This window comes from Fukomys damarensis, unplaced genomic scaffold, assembly GCF_012274545.1.
Source record: "Fukomys damarensis isolate Sample0158 unplaced genomic scaffold, DMR_v1.0_HiC HiC_scaffold_29, whole genome shotgun sequence".
Taxonomy (NCBI): domain Eukaryota; kingdom Metazoa; phylum Chordata; class Mammalia; order Rodentia; family Bathyergidae; genus Fukomys; species Fukomys damarensis.
Window position 1 is genome coordinate 18,309,708 of NW_022900941.1, and position 26,384 is coordinate 18,336,091.

Here is a 26,384-nt window from a genome sequence, read left to right on the forward strand (position 1 = left end):
TTTACTTTGAGATAGAATCTTGGTAAGCTGCCCAGGCTGGGCTCAAATTTGTAATCCTGCCTTGGCTCCCCAAAGTGCTGAGATTATAGACATGCACCATGGTACTCAGCAATTTTCTTCTTTTTTTTTTTTAAGGCTGAATAATATTCCTCTATGGGAATATACAGGTTGACATGGTACTCAGCAATTTTCTTCTTTTTTTTTTAAGGCTGAATAATATTCCTCTATGGGAATATACAGGTTGACCATCCATATCTAGAAAATCCAAAATGCTGCAAAACTGAAACTTTTAAAGCATTATGCAGCACTCAAAATATTTCTGACTTTGAAATATTTGATTTTGGATTTTTTGGATTAGGGATGCCCAAGTGGCAAAGTCTACGCAAATATCCCCAAATCTCCAAAACTTCAAAAATCTGAAATAACTCCGGTCCCAAGCATTTCAGATAAGAACATTCAACTTGTACTACCTTTTGCATATCCATTCACCCACTGATGGACACCTGGGCTGCTTCCATGTTCTAGCTGTTGTGAATAATGTTGCCATGAACATGGTACACAAATTTTTTTTGAGACTCGATTTTCAATTCTTTTGGGTATATTCACAGAAGTGGAAATCATGGATCATATGGTAATTCTATTTGTAATTTTTTGAGGAACCACCATTCTGTTTTCCATAATGAGTCTGCCAATTCACATTTCTACCAAAAATATACAAGGGTTCTAGAATCTCTGCATTACTGGCAATACTTACTCACTTTTTTAAAAAAAATAGTAGCTAACCTCATGGGTGTGAAGTAGTGTCACTGTACTTTTTATTTGTATTTCCCTAATAACTAAAGATTTGAACATCTTCCATGTGCGTATTGACCCATCTGGAAGAAATATCTATTCAGGCCCTTTGCCCATGTTCAACTAAGCTGTTTGGGTTTTTTTTGTTTTGTTTTGTTTTTTGAGACAGGGTCTCCCTACGTAGTTGAGACTAACCTGGAACTCACTATGTAGCCTCGGCTGGTCTTGAAATCACAGCGATCTTCCTGCTTCAGCCTCCCAAGTGCTGGGATTACAGGTGTGCGCCACCACGCCCAGCTGTTTGGGTTTTTAAAATTGTGGTTTTAGTGGATATCTAGATAGACTCAGGATAGGCATCTCTTATGATATGAGTTGCAAATATCTGCTTTTATTATGTGGGTTGCCTTTTTACTTTATTGATAATTACCTCTTTTTCTTCCTTTTCCCTTTTTTCAGTGAGGGGGAAGAATCCTAGCACTCTCCCATTGAGCTACATTCCCAGCCCATTAACAGTCTTTGCTTTGGATACGGGATATCATTATGTTGCCCAAGTTGGCCTCAAATGCATCATCCTCTTGCCTGTCTGTCTACCAAGAAGCTGGGATGACAGGTATGTCCTGCTGTGGCTGGCTTCTTAGTTTTTTATTTTATATTTTAATGGGGAGGGAGGCTGGGACTAAAATGCAGGGCTTCGTGTATAACTATCTTTTTTTTTTGTACTGGGGATTGAACTTGGGACTTTGCACTTTTAAGGCAGGTGGCAGAACCACTCAGCTAAATCCCCGGCCCTGTAATTGTCTTTTGATGCCCAACATTGTAAACTTTTCAGAAGTCTGATTCAGCTATTTTAAATTATTTTGTCTATGTCTTTCATGTCATTTCCAAGAAATCATTGGCAAATCTAATGCTATGAAAATTTTGCCCTGAGAGTTTCTTCTAAGTCCTAAGTCAGTAAAATGTTATACTTCAATAAACAAATTAAGAGCTAATTTTGAGGTACAACTTTAATTTGGGTTAATCTGAGTGTACTCGTGGCTGGAAAGAGAACACAGGATACTCAACTTTTAAAAATTTGGTTTCTAAACTATTGAAAGAAAGAGAGAGAGAGAGAGAGAGAGAGAGAGAGAGAGAAAGAAGCTAGAACCTTATCAGAAAAATAAACAAACACATACATATTTCTGTAGGGCTGGGGACTGAACCCAAGGTTCACGCATATGCCACACAAGTGCTCTAACACTGAGCTTTACCTTTAGTCCTACAATAATATTTTAGAACATGCAAACGAGGAACTTTGGAAATCATATTTTCACTCAGTCATAATTCATTTTAAAAACTCTTTTTTTTTAACTGGAATCAAACTCCAGACCTTGTGCTTGCCAGGCAGGTGTGGTGCCACTGAGCTAAATCCTCAGCCACTTTAAAAATTCTTATGATTCAAATTTGCATTATACTTAGCACTTGTAGACTTATTTGTAAGCAATAACAGAATATTACCAATGCCTCCACCAGCATGCGGAGGGGCTCCAAAGCGGAAGGAATCGATATAAGCTTTAATTTTCTCCAAATCTACAACAACAACAAAAACATATTTTATCATCTTATTTAAACTTAAAATAAAACCCCAGAAATGCTACTACCATTCAATGAAGATTAAAAAAAGAGAAAAAGCTCTCTGAGAAGTCTTTAACATGTTTGCAATGTATTATCTTCAGAATACACATTCTCCTAAATATGTATTTGTTTACCAATTCCATGATGTGAGGCTCTTTCTGTTAGCAACTGAGGATCATGTATTCTTTGAGCTCCTGATAATATTTCTTCTCCTCTCATAAACATATCATAAGAGTTAGACTGTTTCTGCAGGAAAAAACAAACAAAAACACCACTTTTCAATTGCTATCATGTTTTTTCCATTATTAAAGTATGTGAAAAAAAAATCTATGCCTTAAAAAAAAAAAAAAATCTATGCCTTGTTTTCCTACAATGCAACATGTATGTATATAAGTACGTATGTATGTAAGTGATGGGAGGGGACTGAACCCAGGGCCTGTGCACTGAACTACATCCGCAGCCACTTTTATTTTTCATTTTGAGCCTGGGAGGATCTCACTAAATCACCCAGTGGAACTTGGCATGCACCACCATACCGCACTTAACGCAACCTTCTTTAAAGAACAAAATCTACTCTAAAATACAACTACTGAGAGTTGAATAATTTCTTGCCTGTATTATCACATCTTGTGATCTCTTCCTCCCACACTTCCCAGTAATAACTCAGAACACTACACCTTGAGTTAAGTGTTGGCTTTTATTTCATTATCTGACATGTTTTAAAGTATATGATTTTAGTTACTTTTGAAACTAAAATTATCAACACTTACTCAGTATTTTTAAATTAAGAAATTTCTCTTGGGCTGGGGATTTGGCTCAGTGGTTCCACCACCTAGCAAGTGCAAGGGCCTGAGTAAAAGAAAAAAAAAAAAACAAAAAAACCCAAAAAGAAATTTCTCTTACTTTTTGGAAAGTAAACTGGAAACCAATTTGCCCATGCTTAACACGTCTGGTAACATAAGTTTTAACTTACTTTCCTCAGCCTTTCAAAAACAGTAACTCTCTCCTAGACCACTAGTCTTAGGATTATCTGGGAATCTGCTAGAAATATAGATTATCAGGCCCCGCCCAAGACCAAGTACATAATCAGAAACTCTGAGGGTGGGTCTTCCCAGTCTGTGTTTTAAAATGCCCTACGGGTGATTGTGATGTATGTTAAAAATATGGGAACTACAAAGGAAAAATAGTAAAAACCATAAGACATCATTTAGACTATTAACTCCTAAAATACAATGTGAATTTCCAGTTCAAGGTTACTAAGATGATTTGTTAAAGTTAGCAAATCTAGTAATACAATTTATCAATTACACATTCTTTCTTCCTTATGAATCTTCAGAAAAATAACCCAGGAAAATGATGTTAGGATAGGTTATTAGGACTAACTGGTAAATATTCAAATTTCACAATATAATTTTAACTTGTAGTGGCAGACACCAATAGTAATATGTGTAACAAAGTGTCTACTGAAATTGTAAATTATATGACAATCATTCCCACTATACAATTTGACATAATGACAGTAGTTTACTTCTTCCCCCAAACATGTTATTTAAAACCAAAGTACTGGGCCGGGGGATTTAGCTCAGTGGTTCTGCCGCCTGCCTTGCAAGCACAAGGACATGAGTTCGATTCCCGGTACCACCACCCCCCAAAAAAAAAGAAAGAAAGAAAGAAAATAAATAAATAAAACCAAAGTACTTACAGGATTTCTTGGGTCAGGCATAGTATAGAAAGGTCTTACAGCCAACGGATATTTATCAAGAATATAAAAATCTGTATCATACTATAAAAAGAATGCAATTAAAACATTTTTTAAAAAATACAAAAGCTAATTTTAAAAGTAACTTTAAAATATTTTTCGAGTAACATGTATATGCTACAGCATTTTGTCATGTTATAAATTCTTCCAGTATCTAGTTTTGGGAAGCTGTTTACTATTTAATTATGCTCAAATATTCATTTATTTTTGTACTTCATGGGACATGCAATCTCTTTCCCATTTCTTCTCTATCATAAAGTATGCTGTAATAAATAGTTTCTATTTTCATTTTTTCTTTTATTATTCTAGGTCATCTAGTCTTTCGATGCATTATATAAACTATTTTTAAAAAATATCCAAAATATCTTTTGAGTTTTACAGAAACTATGTTAAATCTATAAAGTTCTTTGGAAAAGACTGATATCTTTTAGCTATCTTTTTTTTTTTTTGGTACCAGGGATCGAACCTGGGTCTTTGTGATTCTGAGGCAGGCACTGTAACCACTGAGCTAAATCCCTGGCCCAAAAATGATATCTTTTAAAAACCCAAGATTTTCACAATAAATAAAAAAAATTTATTTAGTTTAAAATGTTTGGTAGTTTTCAAATAAAAATTATATTTGAAAGGGAAGGAATAATAATAACATGATATCATGACCTTTTTTTTTAGAATACTTATTATGTGACACAGATTTAATTAAAAAGAAATCAATTATTAAGCTGGGGATTTAGCTCAGTGGTGCCGCTGCCTGCTTCAGAAGCATAAGGTCCTGAGTTTGATCCCTGGTACCACAAACACACACACACACACACACACACACACACAAGATAAATCAATTACATTTCAGCTTCAAACAGTTTGCTAAAACTAGAAATCCTAGAGAATGTCAACAGAGTTGGCAAACTGGAATCATAGCTCTGCTAACTCAGTGTCTTAAGAGGTGTAACTTCAACATATTACTGAAAAGAGCGCTAGTGAATTTAACTATTTCAAGTGCAACCAGCAGGTGGTGCTGAATGACCTTTTCATTTCACAACATCGTCTTAATTAAAAAACAAAACAACCGTAGTAGTTTAGATTTTATCCTCTTTGGTATTTTAGTAAAATAGTTGAAATTCATTTTTTTTCAAGTCTCATGAGACAGCAAGGGTACTCAAAGAGGTCCTTTTAAAAATAATTACAAATAATCTGAAGTTTTTCCTATCTAACTTGACAGTTTGAAATAGGTATCACTTTTATACTGTCAGCTAAACTGGGTGTGGCTTTCCCAGAATTGCCTTTTTTTGGGGGGGCGGGTATGAGGATTGAACCTGGGTCCTTGCACTTGTGAGGCAGGTGGTGGAATCACTGAGCTAAATCCCCGGCCAGTGAAATAGGTATCACTTTTACAGACACTGCAGTATAACTTAATAAAATATAAAACACTGAGCCAGCCAAACTGTTGGGACAGCACCTGTCTAAATATTTTTTCATTTTTCTGAAAGTTAAAAAATCTTCAAAAGCCGGGGATTTAGCTCAGTGGTTCTGCTGCCTGCCTCACAAGCACAAGTACCAGAGTTCGATTCCTGTACAAAAAAATCCTCTTTTTATTTATTCTGGAAGATTCCTAGAGTCCTCTGCAATTGTTCTCTTCTATCAGCATACACTTCAGATACAGAGAAATCTAGTATGTATAAAATAGTCCTACCTTTTCCTTTACCAAACGACCCAACAGTTTTTCATTTGGTGTACTGAAAAAAAAAAAAACAACCATGTAATCAGATGTTTGAAGATCAAGCAACTGAAAAGTGTTAAGTTAATAAAGTCAGGGCTGGGGATTTAGCTCAGTGGTGCCATTGCCAGCCTCACAAGCTCAAGGATCTAAGTTTGATCCCAGGTACCAAAAACACAAACAAAAACAACCAACCATCCAAACAAAAAAAAATACCTACTATTCTTTTTGTTTTGAGACAGGGTTTTGCTGTGTAGCCAAGTTGGCCTTGAACTCAGGGCATGCATCAACATGCTTCTTTCTACTATTTGAAATTTGAAAAAGATAAAAAATGTGGCCCCAAACTGGAGTCACACATTACTGTAATAGCAATTACTCAGGTGACCAGAATTTGAGGCTAGCCTGGACTACAGAGTGAGACCTTATTTAAAACAAAAACAAAACAAACCAAACAAAAAAGCCAAAAGGTATATAGTAGTTGTCTGTTCTGCTCCCTTTTCAAAAGACAAGTACTAGCTGGACATAGTGATGCATGCCTGTAATCCCAGCATGCACTTTGAGAGGATGAAGTGGGAGGATCAATTGCCCATCTGGGGCAATTTAGCAAGATCCTGACTCAAAATAAAATATAAAAAAAAATGGCAGAGGAAATAGCTCAGTGTGAAGGCTGTGGTTCAATTTGGAACTGGGCGGAAAAAGAGTACAGAAAACCCTTAACTTTTTTTGGGGGGGGTACTGGGGATCGAACTTGGGACCTTGTGCTTATGAAGCAGGCAGTGGAACCACTGAACTAAATCCCTGGCCCCCAGAAAAGTACTTATGAATGAACTTGCTACAATGACTTAGCATTTACATGAACTATTCCAATATTTAATTAAAACCAAACAAATTTAGTGATTCACTGATTCAGAAATATCATGGATGAAATAATTTCCTACAATTAATTTTAATAAAAGTTCATTAGACCAACATGGGCTAGTCTTGCCATTAAACAGTCTCCATCCTGTACTTTTTATTAAAGGTTTGTAAAATAAAAATCAGTATTTCTGAGTCTTTAAAATGCAATAGTGTTTACATGGTTACGTTAAATTTCTTTAACCTCTAGCTTATCCATGAACAATTTCCAAAATACTTAAGAAAATACTGCCCATAGCTGGACGTGGTGGAGTACACCTGTAATCCCAGCACTTGGGAGGGTAAGACAGGAGATCACCACAAATTCAAGGCCAACCTGGGCTGCATAGGGAGCTCAAGGATAGCCTGAACTACAGCGCAATACCAGTCTCCAAAGAACAACAAGAACCACCACCACCACCACCACCACCAAAACTGCCAACTTAAAGTAATTATAAAAGTGATATGCCTCGCCTTAAAATGTCATCCAGCAATGTAGGGAATGCACACACACACACACACACACACACACACACACACACACACACGTCACATTTTTTTTCCCTTAAGAAACAAATAATGAGTTTTGATATGTAGATATTATCTATCCCCAAAAACGAGCTAGTTATGCTGGCACATGCCTGTAATCCCAGCACTATGGAAGGCTGAGGCAGGTAGGTCACAAACTGGAACCCAGCGTAAGCATTTCAGCAGTACAGTGTCAAAACGAAACAAACAAACAAACACACAACAACAACGAGGAGGAGCCTGGGAGGTAGCTCAGTGCAAAGCCCCTGGGTTTAATTCCTAGTGCTGCAAACAAAACAAAAACAACAAAACCCAAAGAAACACCTTGAAAATAAGTATTTCCTTTCCCTCCCATATAGATGTTTATTGCTTGATGACTTAAATCAGTGACTACTTTTAATATTTATTAGGCTACATAATTTGTATCAAAATTCTAAATTGTATAAACTGGATTTAAATAACAATATTACATATCAAATCATTTTTATGCTCTCATCTTAAGGGGAGCTAGATTTAGACTGTATTCTACCCTCTCTAAATCATTGCTTCAAAAAGAGAAGTAAGATATCAGAAGATAAAAATCACAGGCAAAACTGCTTATACTCTTTAAGCATCCTAAATAAGGGGACAAAAATGGAAAAAAGTGTTTACATATGAAATTATGTATTTTTTTTTACTTCAGATCATACCCGACATAAAACAGCATCATATTACATGCCAAAGTTAGTAACATTTGTTAGGTTAAAAATTTTTATTAATATATCCATTATCTTAACCCCAACTATTAAAGTTTTAAAAAATCAGAGATGAACCTCAGATCTTCTTCATCTTCCATTTCAACTCCAGCTTCTCTAAGCATAGCCAATGCTTCACAATATTCTAGTCTTAAAGTTGGCTCCAAAAACTTGAATGGTTCACATGGAAATTGTTTATTCACTGTTTGAATTTCAGTCTGAAACCTGTATGTATAAGATGTAATAAAATGTATGAGATAAATGTTTCCTCCACAAGAGGTCACTATGGCAATATACAAAATCATTGCTTGAACAGTGTATGCAGCAGGAAAAGCATTAGCTCAGAATAAAATTTAAATACTTAAAATTACAGTACAGTACTTAATATATTTCTTAGTTTCAGATTTTTATAATCTCTGTAAGTTATATTGGCTAACATTGTTATAGAGTATCCATTTTATAAAGCATTTTAAAAAATCTTAATACATTTGTTAACCTCAAAGAAGACCAAATGAATGAGTACTTTCCATTCTCATTATATTGTACGTTCAGGAAGGACCAATCAAAGGACCAATCACCTTCCTGTTTTTGGAATCCCTACAGTATAATGCCCACTTTATACTTAATAGGCCCGAAAAAAATGTTAACTAGAGCTAACTGAATTTCTACTGTAGATGTTATTTTATTAGGAAAAAAAAAAAAAACAAAAACAAACAAACAAAAAAAAAACCCAAAAGCTGGGCGTGGTGGTTCACAGCTGTAATCCCAGCACTCAAGAGTCTGAGGCAGGAGGATTGCTGTGAGTTTGAGACTAGCCTGGGGTACAAAGTGAATTACAGGCCAGTCTCAACTAGATCACAGTGAGACCCTGTCTACAAAAAAAAAAAAAAAAAAAAAAAAAAAAAAAAAAAAAAAAAGTGAAAAAACCCCATATGTTTCTAAAGCACTTGTGGATGAAAGATAACAGGGATTTGCTTCTAAATAATAGATGGTGGGGAAATGGGTAAAAGAGAATTGGTCAAGAATCGACAATGTTAAAATCAGTGAAGAGTTCATGGAGGCTCACTAGGTTAATGTTAATACTTCTATATGTTTTAGAATGTTCCATAAGTCAGACTTATTAAAAGCATTTTTATATTCTATATACAGAATTCTCCACCTAGAATTTAAATTTAATTAAAAATCTTCATTAGTACATATATGAAATACATAATGGTTACATTTATCATGGAGAGCCCCTCTCTTGTTCTCTTTGCCATTTGTAGATTTTTTTTCCCACTTCCCAGTATCTATCATGCCTTTTTTTTTTTTTTCTTTTTTTTTGGTTTGTTGAGACAGGGTCTCACTATGTAGTTGAGATTTACCTGGAACTCACTATGTAGCCCAGGCTGGTCTCAAACTCACAGCGATCCTTGTTTGTGCTTTTAGTTTCTCACACAAGAGAAACAATGTGATATTTAAATGTGTCTGATTTATTTCACTTTAAAGTATGGTCATAAGGTACATTCATTTACCTAAAAATGGCTCTAGTTTATCCTTTATGGCAGAATAGTACTCCACTGTATATAAAAACCACATTTTCTTTATCATTCAACTGTTAATGGGCATCTGGGCTGTTTCCAAGATTTAGATGTGAAAAATTATGATGCTATAAACATGAGCGTGCATATATTATATGACGTTTCTAACCCTTTTGGGAAGATACCAAGAAGGGAAACAGCTGGGTCAAATGGAACCTCTAGTTTCAGTTTTTTGAGGAATTTCCACCTTGATTGCACCAATTTATACTTCTACCAGCAGTGGAGAAGGATTCCTTTTCCCCCAAAGCCCCACCACCATTTGTTGTTGGTTGATTTATTGATGATAGCAATTCATTCTAGAGCAAGATGGAATCTCAGTGTTGTTGTTTGTTCTTTGGTATGGGGATTGAATTTGGGTCTTTGTGCTTGCAAGGCAGGCAGCAGCACCATTGAGCTGAATCCCCAGCCCCTCAGTGTTATTTTAATTTGCATCTCTCAAATGAGCAGCGATGTTGGACATTTTTTCATATATTTATGTGCTGTTTGTACTTCTTCATCTGAAAGTGCCTATTCATTTCAGATGCCCATTTCTGGACTGGGTCTTTAAATTTGGAAAGACCTAATGTTTTCTGAGGGTTTTTTTTTTGAGTCAGGGTCTCACTATGTAGCCCAGGCTGGCCTCGAACTTGTGTGTCCGCCGTCTCAGCCTCCCAAGTGCTAGGATTACAGACAGGCATGTGCCACCATGCCTGGCTTTGAGTTCTTTATATAGAATTTATATTCTAAGCTGGGCATGGTGGCTCACGCCTGTAATTCCAGCGCTTGAGAGGCTGAGGCAGGGGGATTGCTATGAGTTTGAGACCAACCTGGGCTACATAGTGAGTTCTAGGTCAGTCTCAACTACATAGTGAGACTCTGTCTCAAAAACCAAAAAACCAAACCAAACAAAACAAACAAAAAATTAGAATTTATATTCTAGAATTCTCTATCTAGGATCTATATTTTAGAAATTAAAACACTATTTTTCTTGGTCTTAAAGACAGTCATGGGAATAATAAAGCTTAGCCACTGATTTAGTCAAATCTTGGTCTGAAGGGTTAGAAAGACCCTAACAATTTTTGAAATGGCTTTTCTTTGCTGTGAATATTAATCCTCGTTCATGTCTTATCAATGGTAGAACAAAAGTGTAACTATCAACACTTTCAAATTTATTTGCATGTAATTCTTCCATGAGACCAAAAAAGTAATAATAAATATGAGAGGGACATGATCAGCCTAATAACCCAATTCACAAATGATACAAAAAAGTTAGAATTCCTAAGTGACTTAAAAAATATAAAGTAAAATCTTGTTTTCAAATCATCACCTTTAATTTACTGAAAAATTGTAGCAGTAATGGTGTCCAAGTCTATAGGAGTAGAGATTTGATTAATTTAAATTGCCTGATTCACGCTTGGTCTGTTATTTAGAACCCAAGTAAAATTTTCGAATACTTACATTTAATAGAGAAGCTATCAATACCTAAAATAAATGGGATTCAGAGACTCTCTTAAACATATCAAGCAATAAGCAGAACATATCTAGAAACTTTGGTGCCTATAGCACAGTGTTTTTATATAAGATCAATGGTAACTTGTTCGTTTCTTTTTTTTTTTGGCACTGGGGATTGAACTCAGGGTCTTAGTACTGGGCTACATGCTCACCCCTTTTTATTTTGTGACAGAATCTCACTAAGTTGCTCAGGAAGTGCTCAAACTTGCAATCCTCCTGCCTCAGCCTTCCAGAGTGCTGGGATTTTGAGCATGCATCACTGTGCCCAGTTAATTTCTGCTTTCCTGAATAGATTAATTAGCCATGGAATGGAATAAGTATAACTCATATTTGTAAACTTTTAAAATATCAGTGTAGCATATCAAGTACATCCACGATGAACTGTTAAATTGGTTTTAAAATAAAAATCTTCAGAAATTATAAAAATGCTAGATAAATATTATAGCTAATTTAATACCTGAAGTACAGTCACAAGGATAGAAAGGAAAGACTGTCTTAGTTTCCACTTTTGGTTTTTTGGTGCTTGAGATAGAAACCAGTACCTAGAGTCCACTGGGCAAGTGCTCTACCCCAATCTCCAATCGCAGAGAGATTCTCTTCATCAACTTGACCTAATTTCCACTTTCTTTTCCTATTTTTCTCCATGTTAAAAATCATTACAAATAAACAACTTTCAATGACCTTTAAGCAAAAGACTATTTGCAGTTTAGAGTGCATTAAGTGGATATTTTACATAATTCAATTTTCTGAAGTCCCAGAACACATCTATTATTTCTATAAATGTTAACTCAGCAAACTGGTCAAAAGACCCTTCTATCTATTAGTTTCTAACCTTTACTGAGCACTCAGTAAATTTAAAATTTAACCATTCCTGACATGGACTTAATTTGCATGTGGTCAGATTTAGTAGTTTCAAAACTGGTAGGCTGAAGGGCTATTTTACTTTTGAGGTAATTTTATTTCCACTTAACATTTGAGGAAACAGAAGCACAGAGGTAACAACTTGCATAAGGCCCACATAGATGAATAGCAGGGCTGGAATTTGAACTCAGGTACTCTGGTGCACAATTTGGTTCACAAACTAAAATGTTTGGCAAAGTTTTGTTTTTGTTTGTAAACTCTGCATCGGGTGACAAATGTGACCATGGCCATCTTTCCCACAAAAACACAAATGTGGCCATCTTTTCCAAAATCACAGAACAAATCAAGTTTGTGAGCTGAGGTACAGCTGAATCTGAGCACTTAAATATTTCATACCACCTCCTAAATAAGAAACTTCTGTAAGGGCTGGGGATTTAGCTCAGTGGTACCACACCTGCCTTGCAAGTGCAAGGTCCTGAATTTGATTCCTGGCACAGAGGGAGAGGGGGATCTGCTTATACAAGTAACACAGGCTCTATTCAGACACTCAGGATATCCATATAAAGGAAAAAATAAATATAATTGAGCTGTTCACAAACTGGTAAACTTTATCACCAAAAAGGCTAACAAATTGTGGCTTGGAAACAGCAACATTATTTTGTGTGGAGTGTCCAACTATAGCCATTTTTTCCTTAAGGGCGGGGCTACAATCTGCGATTGTGTCACTGTGTGAATGTAACAGAGTGTACCTCCACACACTAAATGGCTATGAGGTCACTGGGTAGAATGACCATATATAATCTTACGGACTGTGGTGGTTATGTGATCCCTATCAATCAACACATCCTCATATAGAACATGACTATATTTAAATTGATTATTTGTCAATTATGCCCAACAGAAATTTAATTTATATTTTTCAAGCCCAAATTATAAAAAAAAACACAAATTAAAGCCATTTGGGAAATAAAATACTTTTTAACCTTTCTTGAAGTCCTTTGAATATTTGTACCAAGGTGTCAGCAATTTCTTCCAAAACTTCATGGTAATGATAATTAAAAGCCATTTCAATGTCCAAACCAACAAATTCAGTTAGATGTCTGTGGGTATTGGAGTCTTCAGCTCTGAAAACTGTGAAATTAATAAAAAAAAAAAAAGCAAATACTGTTTTAAACTTTAAGTAAACTGGGATTTAGATACAAAATTTGGTTTAACAATGCTCAAATGGTACTATTTTCATAATCACTACAGTGATGGAAGGACTTCTGATAAACCATCTGTTTTAGCAATCTCTGGGATAGCATATCCATTACTGACTCCTTCAGCTGCACAGTAAAAGCTGTAAATTAATAAAAGAGGCTCCTGAGAACTCCAGGGAATACATGATCCTGAAGTACCTTCTCAATAATTAAAAGAGATTCAATTATGACCAATATAGTAAGTTCTCAATTTTATTAAAACAAGACTGAAGCAAAATGAAACTCTGTACAAATGAAGCAACAGTATCCACATTCTAGCCATTATTTCAATCCAGCTCTCATTACCCTTACTGTATTTTCCTGCTTTCAGTGTTTCTGAGTCTAGCTTGGCTCATCTTTCACATCACTGCCAGATTAACATATAACACACCCTTGCTCAGTAACGTAAAGTGGTTCCCAAATGACTACTGCAATAAAATATAAAAGGGCAAAAAACAAAACAAAACAAAAAACAAACCTAAAACCTTTTTGCTTTCACAATTTGACCTTAACCTGCATTTTCCACTTCTCCTTAATACTGTTCTTATTTTTTTTCCTTCGGTAGTCCATGTTTTTTACTTGTTTCCTCTGACCAAGATGTCAACTCTGTTGTTTATGTATCCTGTTCTGTCCTTAAAGCACATTTTGGTTCAAATTTTCTTTTATAGTGACTCTAGCAAATTCACTCTTTTCTTTTTCTTTTTGCACTCACTACATAATTACCTACTACATAACACCCATCTGCTAACTGTACAGCACAATTTGATTATTCATTTTAAAAACCATGATTATTCTTTGTGATTGCTACATGCATGTATATCTTAGGCTTGGGAGCAGTGATGTTTACTCTCTTGTCATTCAAAGCTTGATCTGCAAGTCAGCAGCATCAACAGTACCTAGATGCTTCCCACAACTGCAAAATCTCAGGCCTCACCCCAAATCTACTGACTAGAATCTTCATTTCAAAAAGATCCCTAGGAGATTTGCATGCATCAACATTTGAGAAGTGCTGGTTAATTCTTTTTTATGTACATGATACCTAGCATAAGATTATATATGAAACAGGTGTTCAACAAATAACTGGTTAATATCAGAAAATTAAAACAGTGATCTTGCCAGTTTTTCTATTAGCAAGTATTTGATTTTTATTAAGCTATCAAAAACATAAAATAACTCGGTAAATTTTAAAGAATTAAGTAAAACTTTTTGTTTATAATTAACTTCACAATAATTATGGTAGCAAATATATCTTTTAGAAAATATATCTTAAAAACTGTATTAATATAATCTGTTAAATGTAAAACATTTCCTAGTAATTTAACTAGCATAATACCTACACTAAAGATGGTACAAACATTAGGGAAACAGAACAGTTCTAGAATAAAATTGTTAGTATTGCAGAAATACACTGTAAACTTACATCAGTAGGTTAAAAGAAAATAAGATATCATGTCTGGAAGAGTGCAACTATCTGTTTTTTAGTACTGATGGGAAGTTGAAAGAACAGTCCAAATGGGAATCAGTTTTCTTTTTTTTTTTTTTACTAGTTTTATTTCTAATTGCACTTAAGATAAAAATTTTCTTCACCATTCTTCTGGTAAGAACAGATAATGTGGGATGGGGATTTAGCTCAGTGGCACCATGCCTGCCTTGCAAGCACAAGGTCCTGAGTTTGATCCTCCATACAAAAAAAAAAGATAATGTTTATGATTCTATTTACACAAGTGACCCTCAAATGCTTTTAAATATATTGTTAAAAATGTCTACCCAAGCACATTGTCATTTCTACCTCAAAATCTAGTATTTTTATATTCAGCAGACACAAGAATTTGAACCTTCAAAATGTTTATACATTATATATGTAAAGTGTGTCTCTAATACCATAAATACTATACAATTAATGAACTTAGAAAACCTGTGACAAAATCTTACCTGGTCCAATACAAAAAACCTTCTCAAAATCAGCACAAATGCACATTTGCTTATAAAGCTGTGGGGACTGAGCCAGGTATGCATTATTCTTAAAATATGACACAGTAAATACATTGGCACCTCCTTCACTGGCAGCTGAAATGTAGACACATTATTATAATCAGTCTTAAGTTCATCAACGTAAGCTTTTGGTAAAAACAATTTATACTTTGGTTCAACTAATTTACTTAAAGAGAAAAAGAAAAACTGGAAAAGCCAAGAATTGCACATAAGTTACATGGTAGAGATGTAAAATCTCTCTGGATATAAATGTACCCTTTCTACACCAATTTCAAATATATTAAAGATAGCTTAAAGTTGTAAAATTTTTTTATTAAAGAAAAGACATTCTTAATCAGTTTTCTAATTATTAATGCAATGCTTAGTTTGTTATTTGTAACTAATGCCATTTTTTTTTCAGTACTGGGGATTGATTGTTTTGTACTAGGGATTCAACACAGGACCTTGCACCTGCTGGGCAGGCACAGCACTACTGAGCTACATCCCTGGCCCCTCTAAATGCCATTCTTAATGCATCTTTTTTCGGTGTTAAGCAATTATAAAAAGGGTAAAACATGGGCCAGGGATGTAGTTCAGTGGTTCTGCTGCCTGCCTTGCAAGTGCAAGGACCTCAGTTCGATCCCTAGAACAAAAAAAACCCCCCAAAACCCCACCAAAACTAAAAAGGGTTTACATATGAGAATGATAATTTTAAGCCAGCCAGGCGTGGTGGCGCACACCTGTAATCCCAGCACTCGGGAGGCTGAGGCAGGAGGATTGCTGTGAGTTTGAGACCAGCCTGGACTACATAGTGAGTTCAGGTCAGTCTCAACTACATAGTGAGACCCTGTCTCAAAAAAAAAAAAAAAAAAATTTAAAACCCTAGCTACTTGGGAGGTTATAGCAGGAGGATTGAAAATTCAAGGACAGCCTGGGCAACTTAATGGGGCTGTGTTTCTAAGTAAAATACAAAATATAAAAAGGTTTTGGGAAGTAGCTCAGTGGTACAGCCCTTCTGGGTTCAGTATCAAGTACTGTAAAAAGAAAAAAAAAAAAAGTGTGTGTGGGGAAGGGCAACCATTAATATTAATGTGCTTCTCCACCAGTACATATTCAGTGATTTCACAATGCAGTTTGTACAAAAATTTCAGTATCAAATTTGAAAGAACCATATAAAAGTTCCTTGTCTAACTTATGTATCCAGAATTATTACGTTTTGTGCATTATTGCCTTATTTATAGTTATTATCACAAAATAACTCACAGAATAAGGAGATATAACTACTGCTGCTGGTGATATAGTTGATAAAAAGCATGGTCTTTGAAATACTCAGTAGTTTTATGGAAATAAACCTCAGAAGATACTCAGGATTCTCCAGTTTAAAAAAATTTATATAAGCAACTCTGGGAAAAGAAGGAAGAGGTGTTTTGTTTTGTTTTTTTTCTGAGAGGTAGAGATGGTGGTAGTACTGGGGATTGAACCTAGGGCCTTTGCACTGAGCTACAATCTCAGCCTCCCTTCCCCTCTTTAAAAATATTTTTCATTTTGAGACAAGGTCTTTTTTGCTAGGTCACAAAGTTGCCCAGGCTGGGCGCCATCTTCCTGCCTCAGCTTCCCAGAGTGCCAAAAATTAAGTTTATTTCTAAAAATTAGGAAAAAAAAAAAAAAACTAAATGAAATATAAGAAAAGTATTGTGACTCATACCTGAAATAATTTTAGGAGTTTGGATTTCCACAAAACCTTTGTTAATTAAAGTTTCTCGGAAGAGATAGCAGATGCCAGACTGGAGACGGAAGATTGCCTGACTAGTTGATGTCTATAAGACAATAACAAAATCTAATTAAATCAATTTGATACATTTATTGAGCACTTCCATGTGTGCTCAGCACTGCTGGAACCTAAAGGTAAATAAAATTATTCCTTTTAACTTTTTTTTTTTTTTTTTTGGTACTGGGGATTGAACTCAGGTCATTGTGCTTGCGAGGCGGGTGGTGAAACCACTGAGCTAAATCCCCGGCCTGCTCTCAACATTTTTAAAGTCTAACACTAGTAAAGAAGAAGACAAAAGCACACAAAAAGAAGGCAAAAAAGTGGTGAAGGCATGTGTATACAATACACAATAAAGCTATTCTCACAACAAATGCACAGTGAGCAGATGTTTTAATTTGTAAGCATTCCATAAAAGAAAAATATTTCTTAACAAATTAATGAAACACCTGATTTGTGAATTTTTAAAAAGACAACCCAATGAGATGTACCAGTATTTGTGCAGCATACAAATGTGCTCTAAAGAAAGATTTTAGCATTTAATAATAAATGAATAAAGCTGCCATGCACCTAATTATTACTATCAACAATACATTAACTGCAGACAGTCATGTGTTTGTTCCAATTAAGAAAAAAAATAAAAGGGGTAGGCATCCTATGACACTGATTCCCCAAATGGCACGTGAAGCAATTAAGTGTAGTACTGTCATTTCTATTTTTTTCCTCCCCTGTTTCTCAGCTGTGATGCCCTCCCAACACTGTTCAGTCAGCTCTACTAGTGGCCAAAAAGGTCTAGAGGTAATTATCTTAAGAACCAATTTGTTGTCTGTAGCTCTTGCCCATATATATATATATATATGACTAGATAGGTATTGTGGATAGCTGAGTTAGTATTCAGCAATTTCAATGACTTGATCCACGTCAAAGGGCTTGCTCCTGATTTGGTGCACACAGCATTCTGAATCTGGACAGCACTTTGAAAGCACTATTAATGATGACTACTTTATATTTCTTTCACTGTTAAGAATACTATTTAATAATCTTGAATTTCTGAGAGATCAGGGCTAAATAACTATATAAACCAGGACATATTTAAATGACATTATTTCATAATTTAATGTTCAAACTGCAAATAATTCAAACTCAATATGCAAATCAATAATTCCTCACAAAGTAATGGGGATCATATAAAAGACCTACATAATTTGTTAGGCTATTTACTTACTCATTTTGAGTACATCTACATTTAAACTAGAGGAAAAACTTGTGGCTTTAAACAAAAAAAAATTATGTGGTTTAAGGTAAACATCTGACTCATCTAATCACAACAAACTGGGTATGTATTTTTTAAAACTAGCAACCTATTTAAAACCAAAAGCCGTTTCACCATTTCTGATATGCATACAGACTTATGTCTCACTAAAGTTCCCTAGGAGTGTAGGTAGATTTGGGGGGGGGGTGCTGGAAAAAAAGTTATTAGCTAGGCAATGAATTAGAAAAAAAGCACTCGATACTATCCATTCATTTAACCCACAAGGCTCAAAATGGGCTACATTACTAATAATACAAATGCTCAGATAGGCACTTTCTTAACTATTCCCTACTTCATATATATGAACATACAGAGAGGACTATGCTATAGAAATATATAATATATGCTACTGTTATAGCTGCAGAGATAATATGGTTTCACACTAATGAAGGTAATATGATATTCTGGTGAAGGAAGGGAACTTTAGGAGAGCCATGGAGTTTCTTAAGGGTTAGGTTGCCTCTGAGTTCTGAATTAAGCCACTACTTTGGCCATGTCAAAACAAGTGTCAAGAAAAGAAATATGACACACCTTTTAAAATGGCTCAGACTCTATATTCACTTGGCAATACAAGGAATGAAATGACTGTACTAAAAACTCTTACAATAGTCTTGTTTCCTCAATAAAATTAATCTTTGAAAGTAATATATACTTCAGTGTTTACATAAAATCAGTAATTATGAATATGAGAATATTTTGTAGACTAACTGGCTTTATATAGGGGGTGTACATAAAGAAATTGTAGTTTTGAACCAGCTAAAGCAATCCATTCCTATCTGGGAAAAGTATTTAAAGAATGATTTTCTAAGGGAAAAATAAGTATCTACTACTTTGACAACCTTTAGCTGTCCCAAAGAGTGGGGAGAAAGGAGTAATTACATTCTAAGCTATTCTGCCATAGCAATCCAGAATACAAACTAGGTGAGTGCTCTATACCAAAAAAGTTACAAGATAAAGTCATTTAATTCAGAATCTGTCAGGAAAGAAAACTGCTTTAATATTTTTACATTCTTGGGGCCAAGTGAACTTTTTTTCCCCCCTGGAACTGGGGATGAAACTCAGAACCTTGCACTTGCAAGCACAGCACTGCTGAGCTAAATCCCTGGCCCTGAAGCATTTTTTACTTTTTTTTTTTTTGGTACCAGGGATCGAACTCGGCTCCTTATGCTTGCGAGGCAGGCAGCAGAACCACTGAGTTAAATCCCTGGCCCCCTGAAGTATTTTTTAATTAGGACATCTATCTAGAAACTTCATAGAGAAAATCATTCATTATATACGAGAGATGTTAGGCTATACTAGAATATGAAGATGTATCATGGAATATTTCATATTTTAGGAAAAAAGTAATTTTGCCTTTTACCTCCAACGTCTCCAACCTTGCCTTTGGATATCTGGGAAGGATGAACAGCTGTTTTTTGTTTGTTTGTGTGTTTTTTTAGTACTAGGGATCGAACTCGGGTCCTTGCGCCTGGGAAACAGCGGCCAGAACCACTGAGCTAAATCCCCAGCCCCTTAACAGCTATTTTTGTAAACCTAGTTACTTAAAGGATTTAAAGTTACTAGTGGCATAATGCTTGCCAAACTAGGGGTTAAAAACAAAGTGCTTATAAGGACCATACAAATACCATGAAAGCATGATACTTCCTGGATGGTGCAGGACAAGCAAAGGATACATACCTCATCTAGCAAGCCAAACCAGATGAGCCCAGGATTACTATATTCTCCTCTAGCTTTTCTAGAAAAATGTAAAACCCCCCAGCCCCTTTAAAGTTGGTTTCCCCCTATGTTGCCCATGTTGGCCTTGGAACTCCTGGGCTCAAGTGATCCTTCTGATTCAGACCCCAGAACAGCTGAGACCATAGATGTGCATCACTGCATCCCAGCAAAACTCTCATTTTTCAATGGTGGCAATGAATTTAAATGAAAACAATTACAGTCACCAAAAACAACCCCAAACTCTGAGTCAAATTTTGGCAGCACAAACCAGTAACAACTCTGAACAAACAGCACAGGCAAATACAGTATGACATCTAACTCCTGTAGCTAAAACATGAAAAACCCGAGGTTTCCAGGCAGTAGCAAAACTTTTGTTATTGTTCAATGTTTCTACATAAATTAAAATGAAGAAGGTAAAGCAGACAACAAATAATGACTAAAACTGAGTGTATTACAGGGCAGACTTATATAACTTGCAGAAGAGCTGGAAAGAGTTCTTAAGGTAACAAAGAGTTCGAACATCAGGTAGAACACTTAAATGGAGAAGATGTGGTCAAACATTAAGAAAGATGACACTGGCTTTACTGTAGTGATGAAACCACTGGGTCTTTCACTTGCAACCAAACCAAAAGGGAAACAGAAGACCCATGAGATTACTAAATATACCACCAGGGACAACTATATCTTTTAATAAATTCTCTGTTCAGATCAAATTAAAAGAATTGAGACATTAATTACTTATCTGCACTTGTCTGTTCTGAAATATGCATATAATTTCTTTCATAATTTTGTGTTTTTTTTAGAAAGGGTCTCACTATGCAATTTAGGATGGCCTGAACTCACTATATAGTGCAAGGTGATCTCAAACTTGCAGTGATCCTCCTGCCTTGGCCTCTGAGTGCTAGGATTATAGGCAAGTGTCACATGCTCTCGGCTGTTTCACAGTTTTGTAGTGATGTGAAGCTTTACATTTCCACTTGCTGACTAAACAATGTCCAAACATGTATCACATGGAATGAACCCATATACTGCCTTTATGATCATGTTACTAAAAACACAATGACTCAGTATCTTGTAAACTAGTACTTGACTGTTTCTGCTTCTAGCAATTCTTTTAAGAGGATGGGTCAGTCAGAAAGGTAAACTGTTTCTTGTATTTTATATTTAAATGCAGGCAAATGCCAATTAGCTTCATGGTATTCCTGCCCATCTCAATGTTGGCATAACCACATCATTTAATAAGTAAATGAAGCATACCCTAAGATCAATGACTCTGTTGTCTAATCTTGTATCTTGGTTAACCGTAGCTCTTCCTTCCTAAAAGAAAAAAGATTGGGGTGGGGGGAAGAGAGAGAAGATTTACTAATTTTTTGAAGAACACAAAAACTTTTTATTTTTTTTTTGGTACCGGGGATCTAACAAAAAACATTACTACTTAGAAGTAAAGCTGTGTTTACTTTTAAGTAAGACTGGGTATGTGTATATTAATATTATGCAAAAAAAAAAAAAATATCAGGGCTCCAAAATAATGGTAGAAACAGAGGCAGGGCCAAAAAGTAGTGTTAAAAGAGAAACAAAAAGAAATAAAAAAAAAAAAAAAAATCAGGGCTCCAAAATAATGGTAGAAACAGAGGCAGGGCCAAAAAGTAGTGTTAAAAGAGAAACAAAAAGAAATGAGAATGAACAGATGCTAATACTCTTGTTCCCTTCCCTACCCCCCAAAGCCTTATCCCATTATTGGGACACATCAGAAGAATTAACCACCTGAACCATTATTGATTCATGCATTTAACCTGTTAGCCTCAGGCTGACTGAGCAGATAAAAGCTGACACAGAGGAGTGGTTATTAAAAGTGTGGTAAGAAACCACTTGAAAGTTTCTGTGAATCCACGAAGTCAAGCTTATTTTTTCATAATAACACTTTTCACCCATTCTTCATGACTGGGACATTTTCTAAAGGCAGTATGATGGGTACCATCACAGAGCAAATTCAGAGGCAGTAAGAGAATCTAGGTGTTGCATATTAAGCCATACACTATAAAGATTGTACATATATAACACAACATCACTCTTTTTTTTTTTTGGTACCAGGGATCAAACTTGGGACCTTGCACTTATCAGGCAGGTGATGGTACCACTGAGCTAAATCTTCAGCCCTCAAAGTCACTCTTGACAGCAAATTATTTTTTGTTTTGGAAAAAATAAAATGCTATTATATAAAATCATAATTTCATATTAATACACTGATATTTTAAAATTTGTTTTGAGTTCTATTTCTATAGTGTCAGACCAGCAAAACAAATGCTGGAGAGGGGGGTGTGTCTTCAGTTATTTTTAAGTGTATAAAAGAGATCTTGAGAGAAGTAAATTTGAAAATTGCAGGCGTAACAGTAAATCACTCTATTTATTTACTGGTGCTGGGGGTGGAACCCAGGGCCTTGTATGTGCTAGGCAGGTGCTCCATCACTAAATTACATATCTGTCCTCTTCAAAAGTAAATTTAAATAAAAATGGGCTCAAAGCAATTCATAGACACTCAATATATAAGCAGGACACCAGGTTTTTAATATTGTGTGATTGAGACATACAGCAAAGGATATTCATAAATATAAATTTTACCTCTTCTCCTTCTACCTCCGGCCGAACAGCATCATCCAGCTGTAGGGGCAAGCGGGGTTCAGCCAAACTAATGACATAAATCTGAAAGTGAGAAATGGCCAAAATAGCAGAAAGCACACAAAGCCTGATTATCTTTTGTTTAAAAACAAAAAACACATTAAGCAATATCTGCATATACTTTTTTTTTCTGCATATACTTTCAACTGAAACTACTTGCTGAAATCATATAGGCTGATATACACTTTTCACCTATTTAATGAATAATATTTTTTTATAAAAAGCTGCTGATAGGAAATCAGTCTCAGAGTTCTAATTCTAATGAGGTCTGTTGTATGAAATCAAACCATTAGCAGATGAACTGCTATTACTGCTAGCAGCATTTGGCTACTGCTATCCCTAGGACCAAATTCAGTCCATCTCTGTTACACCTTTCCTCCCTTTTCTTATTCCTTTTTTTTTTTTTTTTTTTTTTGGTACCAGGGATCGAACTCAGGTCTTTGTACTTGTGAGGCAGGCAGCAGAAGCACTAAGCCAAATCCCCAGCCCCGCTTTTCTTATTCTTTCTTTTTCCAAGTATCCCTTTATTGTCTCTTATCATCAACACATTGCATCTCATTTCCTGGTGCTTTCCTGGTTGGGAGCTGCTATAGAGGATATTCATTTACACTTAAAATCCCTCCACATTCACTGACACTAACTTCACATTTTGATAAAAAGCATTTAGGTCATAGAGACTGAGTTAGGGTTTTCTGATCACCCTTAAAAAATGTTACTGTGGGGCTGGGGATTTAACTCAGTGGCAGCATGCCTGCCTTGCAGGTGCGAGGTCCTGAGTTCAATACCTGGTAAAAAAAAACAACAAAAAAACCCAAAACGGTTACTGTATTAGTTATTTTCCCAGTTATGGCAGAAAAACCTGCTATAGCACAAAAGGGAAATAGGCTTTAGTTAATTCAAGAAAGGAAATTACATTCTTCACATGGCAGATCACATTTAGCATTCAGCTCAGATACGTCAAGAAAAAGTGTTAGGATACAGTACTCTATGTCCTCCTCATAGTAAAATAGATTTTGTCACTACTTCTTCATCTTACACAGTAAGGTTCCCCTTAAGTAACTTGATCTTCAAACCAAAGTTGGAGAACTGAAGAACTACTTGTACTTTTATAGCTAGTGGAAATTTATCATCTCCTTATCAGATTGCCTTTTGATCCCCAGAACTTCACATGGTGTTTGGCACAAAGTATATATAATCACTAACTGCTGTAGCATAAATAAATGAATGAAAAAGGAGTCACTGCTGTTAATTAGTCTACAATACTTTGTGAAATACATTATAACTATTTTTATGTGGGCACAACTTGTCTGTAAGCTCCTTATGTTTCATGCTTATTAACTCTTATTAAGGTTGGTACTATTTGTTAGATTGTAAGAATAGTTTTATATCTCCACTCCAATAAGAATATCTTAAAAGTATATTTGTTTGCTTTAGTCACTAAAAATTTCCATATTAAAGTACTAAAAAGATATGAAGATGGGGAGAGGGGACTCTTTCTTGGCCAGCACAAATGGACTTTTTTTATTAGGTTAAGACTTCCTGATGGAGTTGACTCAAAGTAAGACTTGCATAAACAGCAAAATAATTCATGAAGTTGTGGTGGTAAAAATACAAGATATTCGATGGCTTGAAGAGTTCCACGATAATAAATTCCTAAGAAATATAACATTGCTCAAGTTAGTATGTATGTGGTAATCCTCAGTGAATCTATCTGCCTATCAGCCTGCCTCTCTTATGCACACTTATCTTGCGCACGTATACACACACACACACACACACACACACACACACACACACACAGAGTTTAGTGTGGGACAAAGCCACCCTGTTTTGAAGAATACTTATGAAAAATGTAATGATGCATATTGTAGACATAGTATGAATCTGAGACTTGAATCTGAGAGCTTTAGGTTCAAAGATGCAGTAAATATGCAGTAAATACATGTGAAAATACTCAAGGCATTTTATTTATTTATTGGTTGATTGACTGGAACTAGGGATTGAACCTGGGTCCTTGCGCTTGTGAAGCAGGAGGTAGAACCACTGAGCTAAATCACCAGCCAACTCAAGGCATTTTAAGTCAATGACAGTGAACACTTTCAGTATTCATGCCCTAGAAGAGACGAGGGATAAATCTTGCACATTTGTGCACAAACACACACATATGTATGTGTACCTACAAAGTTACTACTGGGATGTGAGACCAATATAAGATTGTCTCTTTTGACTTCTCTATGCTGTAAAAATATTGGAAGTATAATCAAGCTTTGTCAGTATACGAGAAAAAGACAATTCACAACAAGACAAATTTCTAAGAGTGAACAGAGGCATTTAGGTGTGCTGTACACCTTTCCCTATATGATACGGCAATGATGTCGCCCTCTTCCCATCAAGAGCTAGCATTCGCTCCCTTAAATCTAAGTTTACCAAGTGACTCTGACCAACAGAGTACGTAGCAACTGTGATACAATAAGAAGCTTAAAAAGTGCTTGCGCCCAGGGCTTTCCTCACTTGTCTCTGGGAACCATCCAGGTATTGTATTGACATGTGCGAGCTGGGTGTTGGATAAGGAGAGGCCACAGGAAGAGAAGCCTCAGGCACATCAGTGAACCCTATCAATTCAATATGTAACAGACCTAGATAGCTCACAGAATCAGGGGCAAACAAATGTCCATTATTTTAAGGCACTAAATATTGAGTAATGTGTTATATTACAAAAGCTAATTGACTCAGTAATCATCTTATAAACATCAACATTTTACATGAACTTAACATAGATTTGATGTAAAAAGCTGTAAGAACTACTCAATTCTTACACACAATTATAATATTTCTAGATACAATTTTACACACACATCTTTTTTTTGGGTTGGAGATCAAACCTAGGGCCTTGTGCATGCTAGGCAAGCATTCTATTGATGAGTTATATCTCTACCACTGACAATTTTATATTTCTAAATGTTACCTTCTGAACATGTAATTCAACATCTTGCTGTGTACAACTTCCAATTTTCTGATTCACTTTTCTCACAACGCCTTCTACATCTACGATGCTTTCTTTGTTGATGCTGTCAAGAGAAAAAATTGCCAAATTCAACCATCACATTAGAAGTGTCAATTCATTTGGCTTTTAAGCAGTCAGGCTGACTATATTACTTTTTAAAAAATATATGTAGCAGCCATTTGAGATAAACCCAGTCTATTTAACCTACTACAATAAGCTATTATATAGCATATCTTGTGAGATTCCTCCAAGATGATTTTTTAAATAATATAATAGTTACCATTTATAAGATACTTTGGGCATAAAAGGCAACAAAAGACTAACTGAATTGTGAAATGTAGTAAAAAGTCTTTCAATTATTTATTAAAGAACATTTTCCTCCCTATACTTGAGATTCACTACGATCAGCACTTCCTACATTGAGAAATATGGGCTTCAATAAATGCAATTACTAGTATATAATGGAATTAAATAATAGAAGAAGGTCAACTGAAAAGATTTCAAGATAATAAGAGGACATTAGGATGCTGCTTTGCAATTAAATCTTCACTGCCTATAGTTCCTGAGTATACTTTGTTAACTGGATTCATGAAAGCCTACAGAATTGTATGTTTCCACTTAAAAGAAGGCCTTTGTGACAATATAAAATGAGTGCAAAATTAATGCACTTCTGGGCAGTTTATTCTTTTAACTGTCTATTATTTAGCAAACTTCTATTTTCAATGTCAGCACTCAAAT

At 35.4% G+C, this 26,384-nt stretch overlaps 1 protein-coding gene across 1 annotated transcript in view; it reads right to left on the reverse strand.

Moving 5' to 3' along the window:
* Window positions 1-26,384, reverse strand: part of Dars1 (aspartyl-tRNA synthetase 1) — a 74,377-nt gene that overhangs the window by 4,906 nt on the left and 43,087 nt on the right. The window contains exons 5-15 of the mRNA XM_010606149.2: window positions 25,608-25,710; window positions 22,586-22,666; window positions 21,224-21,283; window positions 16,876-16,987; window positions 15,132-15,266; window positions 12,945-13,092; window positions 8,108-8,254; window positions 5,850-5,892; window positions 4,106-4,186; window positions 2,538-2,649; window positions 2,287-2,358 (exon numbers count right to left, since the gene is read on the reverse strand). Of these exons, the coding sequence (XP_010604451.1) occupies window positions 2,287-2,358; window positions 2,538-2,649; window positions 4,106-4,186; window positions 5,850-5,892; window positions 8,108-8,254; window positions 12,945-13,092; window positions 15,132-15,266; window positions 16,876-16,987; window positions 21,224-21,283; window positions 22,586-22,666; window positions 25,608-25,710 (1,094 nt within the window). The remainder of the gene's footprint in view (window positions 1-2,286; window positions 2,359-2,537; window positions 2,650-4,105; window positions 4,187-5,849; window positions 5,893-8,107; window positions 8,255-12,944; window positions 13,093-15,131; window positions 15,267-16,875; window positions 16,988-21,223; window positions 21,284-22,585; window positions 22,667-25,607; window positions 25,711-26,384) is intronic.